Source organism: Scyliorhinus canicula, chromosome 19 (genome assembly GCF_902713615.1).
Source record: "Scyliorhinus canicula chromosome 19, sScyCan1.1, whole genome shotgun sequence".
In the NCBI taxonomy this organism is placed as follows: domain Eukaryota; kingdom Metazoa; phylum Chordata; class Chondrichthyes; order Carcharhiniformes; family Scyliorhinidae; genus Scyliorhinus; species Scyliorhinus canicula.
The window spans coordinates 45,752,993-45,762,608 of NC_052164.1; the positions used below are offsets into that span (position 1 = coordinate 45,752,993).

At 48.5% G+C, this 9,616-nt stretch overlaps 1 protein-coding gene across 1 annotated transcript; it reads right to left on the bottom strand.

Annotated features, from left to right (window-relative positions):
* Positions 1 to 2,009: 2,009 nt before the first annotated feature.
* LOC119954432 (reprimo-like protein) lies at positions 2,010 to 4,025 on the bottom strand. Its single transcript, XM_038779641.1, has one exon. The coding sequence runs from the start codon at positions 3,115 to 3,117 to the stop codon at positions 2,788 to 2,790; it is 330 nt and encodes a 109-aa protein (XP_038635569.1). The 5' UTR covers positions 3,118 to 4,025; the 3' UTR covers positions 2,010 to 2,787.
* Positions 4,026 to 9,616: the final 5,591 nt, after the last annotated feature.

Here is a 9,616-nt window from a genome sequence, read left to right on the forward strand (position 1 = left end):
CAGGGGGAAGGGGAGTGAAGGGACAATGTGCCTCTGGTTAGCACTGCTGCCTCATTGCGCCGAGTTTGATTCTGGCCTCGGGCGACTGTCTGTGTGGAGTTTGTACACTCTCCCTGTGTCTGCGTGGGTTTCCTCCGGGTACTCCGGTTTCCTCCCACAGTCCAAAGTTGTACAGGTTAGTTGGGGCTACGGGGTTGCAGGGATAAGGTGGGGAGTAGGTCGAGATAGGGTACTCTTTCGGAGGGTCGATGCAGACTCGATGCGCTGAATAGTCTCCTTCTGCACTGTAGGGATTCTAACGCTTCTCAATCCTGCAAATAGCAGAGAGGTTCTGCTGGACCCCAGAGACAGTGCCAATGCATTTTTTGTAGGTCGCTTGTCATAACAGGGTTCCAATCGGGTACATTTCCAGATTAGCTTCTGCCTGCATTCAAATACCCTCTGTGACTGGTACTACATCTCTGTTGCCCTCTTTTCATTTTTACGATTGACAGAAGTTGGAATGGGAGACGGATATCTGAAATGCATCAATATATCATGCTGGAAGGGCAGCACGGTGGCACTGTGGGTAGCATTGCAGCCTCACGGTGCCGAGGTCCCAGGTTCGATCCCGGCTCTGGGTCACTGTCCGTGTGCAGTTTGCACATTCTGTTTGTTTGCATAGGTTTCGCCCCCACAACCCAAAGATGTGCAGGGTAGGTGGATTGGCCATGCTAAATTGCCCCTTAATTGGAAAAATGAATTGGGTACTCTAAATTTAAATATATACCATGTTGGTAAGGCAGTTTAAAACGTCTCGGAGTTATTGTGTGTCTAGAGCTGCCGAAATTTCTTAAACTGGGAAAACAATTTTTTAGGGTGGTGGTCATTGTCGGAGTGGAGCACGGTAGCACAGTGGTTAGCACTGTGGCTTCACAGCACCATGGTCCCAGGTTTGATTCCCTGCTGGGTCACTGTGCGGAGTCTGCACATTCTCCCTGTGTTTGTGTGGGTTTCCTCCGGGTGCTCCAGTTTCCTCCACAGTCCAGACAGGCAGGTTAGGTGGATTGGACGTGCTAAATTGCCCTTCATGTCAAAAAAGGTTAGGAGGGGTTATTGGGTTACCGGGGTAGGGTGGAAGTGAGGGCTTTAAGTGGGTCGGTGCAGACTCGATGGGCCGAATGGCCTCCTTCTGCACTGTATGTTCTAGATGAGGGACATAAGTAATGTATCTGATAGAAAGCAACATTTCCCCTGAGCCTAGGGGTCGATAAGCAGGGAGCATAGATTTAAGATAAGAGGCAGGAGATTTACAAGAGATTTGAGGAAACGTTTTTTCACCCAGAGGGTGGTGGGAATCTGGAACTCACTGTCTGAAAGAGTGGTGAAGACGGGAATCCTCACATTTAAGAAGCATTCGGATGAGCACTTGCAACACCATAGCGTGCAAAGACACGGACCAAGTGCAGGAAAATAGGATTGGAATTGATAGGTGCTTGATGGAATAAGCAGATACGATGGGCCGAAAGGACCTTTTGCTGTCCTGTAAAACTCTATGAGATCTCAAGACATTCCGCCACATGGCTTTCCTGCCACTTATGTTAACAGTAAACCAATTCGATAAACCCCTGACCGATTTCAGAATGTGTTGCAAACTTGCTTGAAGCGAAGACTTGTAAAATAAAGTTAGTCCCAGCACTTGTACAGCAATGGATGTTCCAATATAAGCTGCGCAGAGAGCGTTAGTGTGAAAAATCCTGAAACACAAAACACTGTTGTTTTTTGTTTATACCAGAGACACGTTATTTATCAACTTTTTTCTGGAACCAGCCGAGCCTAAGTGCAGCCAGGGGAGCTCGAAGACAGGAGCTGAGCCAGTTAACACTCTAACTCTCTCTGACCTTTTGAAGATTACCCCCTACCTCTGCCAGACGGAATTTGAATGTATCACTACAATGCCACTGTACTCCAGATGTGAGCAACTCCCCATCAATAAAGAAGGGAGCAAGAATATCAAGCCACGCACGAAAAACATTTTTTTTTTTGCAACATTTTTATCAATCTTTTTGTTTTTGCATTTACAGTTTTAAAAACAAGAAACTTTTAAAAGTCGCGTTGGAGTAACGGAGTCGCACACACACCCTGGTGAAAAATAAAATAAGCGGCTCTCTGGGGAAACATTGTAAACCATGCTGCAAATCTAAACCAGACACTGACAACAGATTGGGTGGGGGAGAGAGACTTAAGCAGGCACCAACTCGCCAGAGACAGAGAAATAAAAACATCCATGCGATTAAAAACTCGTCCTCAAGAAAATATCTTACAAAATGTTTCTTTTTTTTGTTCGGAGGCAGTTTCATGTACATGTCGATTGTTTTAAGAACGATTCAAAAACACATGCAATATTCTCGTTAAGATCCCAAGTGCAAGATTCCCGTTTCCTCTCTCTCTCTCTCTCTTCAACACCTTCTTCATTTACGTGTGAAATTTTCATGCAATTTGTAATTATTATTCAAACGGGTTCGGTTCCGCATGCAACACAATCCCTTGCCCCTACCCAGGAAGGGCACAAAAGACTTTCCATTTTCTTTTGCAAATTCCAGCAGTTTTCAATCAAACATAGTTTTAACTCGCGTGCAATCCCACTTTCCTCAAACTCTTCCCGATCCGTGCTTCAATTGCACCACCTCACCGTCCCGGGAACCCCTCTCTCTCCCTGGCCTGGGGCGGGTCAAGCAGGAGGAGAACCCCACTGGCTTTACAAAAAGGAAGAGGGAAAAAAAAGGTGAGGTGAAGGTCCCTTGCTAATTAATACAAGCCAACGATCACAGCCTCCACATCCTTGGAGGGTCTCCTGTCCTTCACCAGGAAGTTGATCATACTCTCCGATTTGATCATTAAATTGCAGCCCAGGAAGAATATGCCGAAGATGACAGTCAGGGAGAGGACGCAGAGCACAGCAATCTGCACCACTCGCATGATGAACAGTTTCTGCTCCTCCTGGTTCAAATTCAGGGAGCCATCGGTGGTCACTGAGCTCTGGTTACAACATCCAATAACTGTCCCCAGGCCAGCCGGCCCCTTACTGGGATAGAAACCTTCCTCTACCACCGTCTGGTTGAAGAAAGTAGAATTCATCTTGTGTCAGTCCGCAAGGACGAGCAGCAGTTCGGTACTGTGGAGAGGAGGCAGTCAGGGGCTTGTGGGTGGGGTGGTTCGCCTTGTCAATGTTACCAATCGGAAGTTTGCATCGCAAGTCCCTGGCTCCTGAAGAATTCCAGATCTTCGCGAAGACGATTCCCTCAGTTCCTCCCTTTGTACCCGAGGTCCTCTCCGGGGTGAATTCCTCCTTCCCCGCTCCCAAAAAGGAAATACAGAACCTGGCGATTAAGGTGGGTGGAGGGGAGCGTGATCATGCAGAGCGGATGTTGTAGAGCTGCTACTTGTCGGATTGTACTTAGTACCCGGGAAGATAAAGGCGGTTTTATAAAGGAGCTTGGAGCCAACCACCACAAACTTGCAGGGAGGTGACAGACTGCAAAAGAGAACACACGCTGGTCACAGACACCGAGAGGGAGAGAGAAAACACACCAACTTCTCCAATTTTAAACCTCCCCTGAGATTGCATTTAAAGGAGTCATTGTGTGGGTGGAATTAAAACTACTCCAAATCCTCTCATCTGATATCTCTTCCCCAGAATGTTTCTCTTCACCCAGAATGTTACTCCACCGGCCAAGATGCCTCCCTCGCCTCCTGTCAAGTAAAACAAAAGATTCTCAGACTGGGGGTGGGGCTGTAATTATAAACATGTAGCCGGTACCAGTCTGATGAATGTGTCAACCAGCACTGCAATGGAGCGCTCCTTTCACTCTCTCTCTCTGGCCAGGTCCCACCCAGTTGGTGTTATTAGAGGGGTGACATCTGCCCAATTAGACAACTATCTAACCACCCATGCGCCGGGACAATTATTTTGAGCGCTTATTAAAACAACGTTTGCCAACCCCTCTGTTAATCTGCAGCATTACAAGAGTGTAGCGAGGAGCGGTCTCTATTGTTGAGTCTGGGTGTCGAGGTCCGGGTGATTTGACTGACTGCATGTGTCAGCTCCTTTATGTGCGGGGCTGCGAGAGGAACCGGTTCTCGGCAACAGCTGAGCTTCTCCCTCCCTTCCTCCCTCTCTCTCTCTCCCTCCCTCCTTCTGTCCTCACACCCCTTTCCAGGAATAGCTGAGCTCTCTCTCCCTCAATCTCTCTCCCTCTCCCTGTCCCCTGTCTCTCTCTCTGTCCTCCCTGTCTCGCGCTCTCTCTCCCTCTCTCTTGTCCCCTCTCTCTCCCTCTGTCCTCAGACCCGTTACCAGGAATAGCTGAGCGAGCTCTCCCTCCCTCCCCCTCAATCTCTCTCCCTCTCTCTGTCCCCCCTCTCTCTCTCTCTCTCTCTGTCCCCTGTCTCTCTCTCTCTCTCTGTCCTCCCTGTCTCGCTCTCTCTCCCTCTCTCTTTGTCCCCTCTCTCTCCCTCTGTCCTCAGACCCCTTTCCAGGAGCTCCTTCACCCTCTCTCTCTCCTCAGACCCCTCTCCAGTAATAGCAGAGCACCCTGTCTCTCTCCCTTTCTCTCTCCCTCTGTCCTGACACCCCTTTCCAGGAATAGCTGAACTACTTCTCCCCCTCTCCCTCTCTCTGCCCTCACACCCCTCTCCAGTAATAGCAGAGCTCCCTCCCTCTCCCTCTCCCTCTCTCTCCCTCTCCCCCTCTCTGTCCTCACACCCCTTTCCAGTAATAGTAGAGCTCCCTCTCTCTCTCTCCCCCTCTCTCTCCCTCTCCCCTCTCTGTCCTCACACCCCTTTCCAGTAATAGCAGAGCTCCCTGTCTCTCTCCCTCTCTCTCTCCCTCTGTCCTGTCACCCCTTTCCAGGAATAGCTGAACTACTTCTCCCCCTCTCCCTCTCTCTGCCCTCACACCCCTTTCCAGGAATAGCAGAGATCCCTGTCTCTCCCTCTCCTTCTCTCTCCCTTTCCCCCTCCCTGTCCTCACACCCCTTTCCAGGAATAGCAGAGCTCCCTGACTCTCTCTCCCTCTCTCTGTCCTCCCACCCCTTTCCAGTAATAGCAGGTCTCCCTCTCTCTCTCTCTTCCTCTCTCTCCCTCTCCCCCTCTCTGTGCGCACACCCCTTTCCAGTAATAGTAGAGCTCCCTCTCTCTCTCCCCCCCCTCTCTCTCCCTCTCCCCTCTCTGTCCGCACACCCCTTTCCAGTAATAGCAGAGCTCCCTCCCTCTCCTCTATCCTCAGACCCCTCGCCAGCAATGCTCTTTGTGATGAAGCACATTCATGGTTTTAGCCTTTGTTTGTGCACATGGTCAGATGGCCACAGCCAGCGCTCTTTCACACTAATCCTGTAATAAAAGTGCAAGGAGATGTGTTGTACTGTTGTTTGTTGAAAATCACAGCTGCTAGTCTGGCTTCCAATGAAATTTAATAAAAACAGTCACCTCAGTACACGTGTCGTGGCAAAGTTTGCTTGTATTGGCAAAAGTAGACACCCAATGGTTTCTCTTGATTCTCTGAGAGAGAGAGAACTTGCATTCCCATAGCACCTTTCACAGCCTCACAATGGCTCAAAGTGCTTTCGAACCAAAGGAGCATTTGTTACCACGCAGGGCATCGGGGTAAAGCGCGCCCACAGTTGGCAATGGGACCTGTGGACAATCTGTTTCTGTGATGTTGATTGAGGGATGACCATGAAATTGGGAAGAATTCCCTACTCTTTTTTGTGCATTAGTGGCATAGGACAGTTCACATCTACAGGAGAGGGTGGGTGAATGAAGCACCTCTGACAATGTAGCACTTCCTCAGAGCTTCCTCTGGGAGTGTCAGCATGGATTATGGGGTGCGCTCTCTGGACTGGAGACGGATTTGAATGCACATTGCAAAGGAGATGGAGAGATTATCCCAGGAATTGCAATGTAACATTTGTGGCTCATAAGCAGATCACCTAAGCCACCATTTTCAGCATTAAACCTTATAAAAGCAAATTACTGCAGATGCTGGAATCTGAAACACAAACAGAAAATACTGGTCAATCTCAGCAGGTCTGACAGCCTATGTGGAGAGAGGAGGGAGCGAGCGTTTCAAGCCTGGATGACTCTTCGTCAAAGCTGATCTGGTGATGACTCATTGCTGTTGGTCAGACATTGTAAATGGCTGCCATGAGATTTATGACACAATAGAGATGGCATTTGAAAATCACTTAATTGGCTGTAAAACAATCTGGGACATGCTGAGATCATGAAAGGGGATAGATAAATGCAGATTCAGTCTCAGAATCATACAGTATAGAAGAGGCCATTCGGGTCATCTTCTTTCATGGTCCTAGGGGAGTTCTGTGTTGACAGAGGTACCATCATAGAACATAGAACATAGAAAAATACAGCACAGAACAGGCTCTTCAGCCCACGATGTTGTGCCAAACTTCTGTTCCAGATTAAGAACAAATTAATCTACACCCCATCATTCTACTGTAATCCATGTACCTATCCAATAGCCGCTTGAAGGTCCCTAATGCTTCCGACTCAACTACTTCCACAGGCAGTGCATTCCATGCCCCCACTACTCTCTGGGTAAAGAACCTGCCTCTGACATCCCCCCTCTATCTTCCACCATTCAACTTAAATTTATGTCCCCTTGTAATGGTTTGTTCCACCCAGGGAAAAAGTCTCTGACTGTCTACTCTATCTATTCCCCTGATCATCTTATAAACCTCTATCAAGTCACCCCTCATCCTTCTCCGTTCTAATGAGAAAAGGCCAAGCACCCTCAACCTTTCCTCGTAAGACCTACTCTCCATTCCAGGCAACATCCTGATAAATCTCCTTTGCACCTTTTCCAAAACTTCCACATCCTTCCTAAAATGCGGTGACCAGAGCTGCACACAGTACTCCAAATGTGGCCTTACCAAGGTTTTTTACAGCTGCATCATCACCTCACAACTCTTACATTCAATCCTTCTGCTAATGCACACCTGGGACATCTTCACAGCTCTATGCAATGAGTGGCAACTTTCAAAGATCTATGAACATAGACCTCAAGATCTCTCTGCTCCTCCACATTGCCAAGAACCCTACCGTTAACCCTGTATTCCGCATTCATATTTGTCCTTCCAAACTGGACAACCTCACACTTTTCAGGGTTAAACTCCATCTGCCACTTCTCAGCCCAGCTCTGCATCCTATCTATGTCTCTTTGCAGCCGACAACAGGCCTCCTCACTATCCACAACTCCACCAATCTTCGTATCATCTGCAAATTTACTGACCCACTTTTCAACTCCCTCATCCAAGTCATTAATGAAAATCACAAACAGCAGAGGACCCAGAACTGATCCCTGCAGTACGCCACTGGTAACTGGGCTCCAGGCTGAATATTTGCCATCCACCACCACTCTCTGACCTCTATCGATTAGCCAGTTCATTATCCAGCTGTCCAAATTTCCCACTATCCCATGCCTTCCTGCTTTCTGCTTAAGCGTACCATGGGGGACCTTATCCAATGCCTTACTAAAATCCATGTACACCACATCCACTGCTTTACCTTCACCCACGTGCTTGGTCACCTCCTCAAAGAATTCAATAAGACTTGTGAGGCAATACCTACCCCTCACAAATCCGTGCTGACTATCCCTAATCAAGCAGTGTCTTTCCAGATGCTCAGAAATCCTATCCCTCAGTACCCTTTCCATTACTTTGCCGACCACCGAAGTAAGACTAACTGGCCTGTAATTCCCAGGGTTATCCCTATTCCCTTTTTTGAACAGGGGCATGACAAACACCACTCTCCAATCCCCTGGTACCACCCCTGCTGACAGTGAAGACGGAAAGATAATTGCCAACGGCTCTGCAATTTCATCTCTTGCTTCCCATAGAATTCTTCGATATATCCCGTCAGCCCAGGGGAACTGTCTATCCTCAAGTTTTTCAAAATGCCTGACACATCTTCCTAACAAGTATCTTCTCGAGCTTACCAGTCTTTTTCACACTGGCCCCTCTCATTTGTAAATACTGGAGAAAAGTGCTTGTTCAAGACCTCGCCTATCTCTTCTGACTCAATTCACAATCTCCCGCTACTGTCCTTGATCGGACCCACCCTCGCTCTAGTCATTCTCATGCTTCTCACATATGTCATTTGGACGAAATCTTAAACTGAGATGGTAGATTCCTGTTCATATCAGGGTGGTCCCAGAGTTTTTCTGGGGGGAGGGACTGTCCCCTCATTATTTTGTCTCATATCGTGGGGCGGGAATTTTGTCCCGGGTGTCTTCATTTGTTTGTTTCTGCGATGTGCAGTTTGAGTCCTGGGGTGTCCTGTCATCAAAAAGATGGGCTCTTTCGTGAGAGTAAAAGCCCCACCAGCAGGTTTAGCTGCTGTGGGCAAGTGGCGCAATGAATAACGCGTCTGACTACGAATCAGGAGATTCCAGTTTCGACTCCTGGCTGGCTCGCAGTTCCTAGTTTAGGGGCAGCAGGGTAGCATGGTGGTTAGCATAAATGCTTCACAGCTCCAGGGTCCCAGGTTCGATTCCCGGCTGGGTCACTGTCTGTGTGGAGTCTGCACGTCCTCCCCCTGTGTGCGTGGGTTTCCTCCGGGTGCTCCGGTTTCCTCCCACAGTCCAAAGATGTGCGGGTTAGGTGGTTTGGCCATGCTAAATTGCCCGTAGTGTCCTAATAAAAGTAAGGTTGGGGGGGGGGGTTGTTGGGTTACGGGTATAGGGTGGATACGTGGGTTTGAGTAGGGTGATCATGGCTCGGCACAACATTGAGGGCCCAAGGGCCTGTTCTGTGCTGTACTGTTCTATGTTCTCTGAAACCCCAGTGTGGATGGTAATTAATACAGAGCATTATTGGAAGAAGAAATTCTCCCATTCGACCTCCAAACTCTCACCCAAGGTAACCCGTTAAAAAAAGCTGGTTGACCATCTCATTGGGGGATGGCGTTGGCAGCACAGCAACAGCACTCGAGGCATAAAACTGTCAAAGAGGTCCTGAGGCCACCCAATAAAGCACTCACATTGGTGTGATTTTGTTATTCATGAACAAGTGAACTTACCAGCTCTCCGTTGAGTCCATCAGTACCACTGCCACCAACAGCAGAACAGGTCTCTCAATTGGGCCGAGGAGTGCTTATTTTGAATTAGTTCACCTCACAAAGAATGGGAATACTTGCTATTCTTCATGGTGAATTCTGCTTTGTAGTTTGGTTTCCACTTTGAATACTGTTTGGATCTCTCCAGGGTGATATGTCGCCTGTTCTGGATGGGAACGTCTCCCACTAAGGAGTGATTCTGCTCTAACTCCAGTAAGGTGTTTTCAAAATCTCCTTCACTTGTGCAATGGTACATTCTAACTTTATCGTTCTATTATGGGTGGCACGGTGGCACAGTGGTTAGCACTGCTGCCTCACAGCGACATGGACCCGGGTTCAATTTTGACCTTGAGTGACTGTCCGTGTGGAGTTTGCACATTCTCCCAGTGTCTGCGTGGGATTCCTCCCGGTGCTCAGGTTTCTTCCCACAGTCCCAAGATGTGCAGGCTAGGTGGATCGGCCATGCTAAATTGCCCCTCAGTGTCCCAAAGATTAGTTGCCGATATGG

What these genes read in the sequence shown, in the direction of transcription:
- LOC119954432 (XM_038779641.1), bottom strand. Translation starts at nt 3,117, where the DNA reads ATGAATTCTACTTTCTTCAACCAGACGGTGGTAGAGGAAGGTTTCTAT.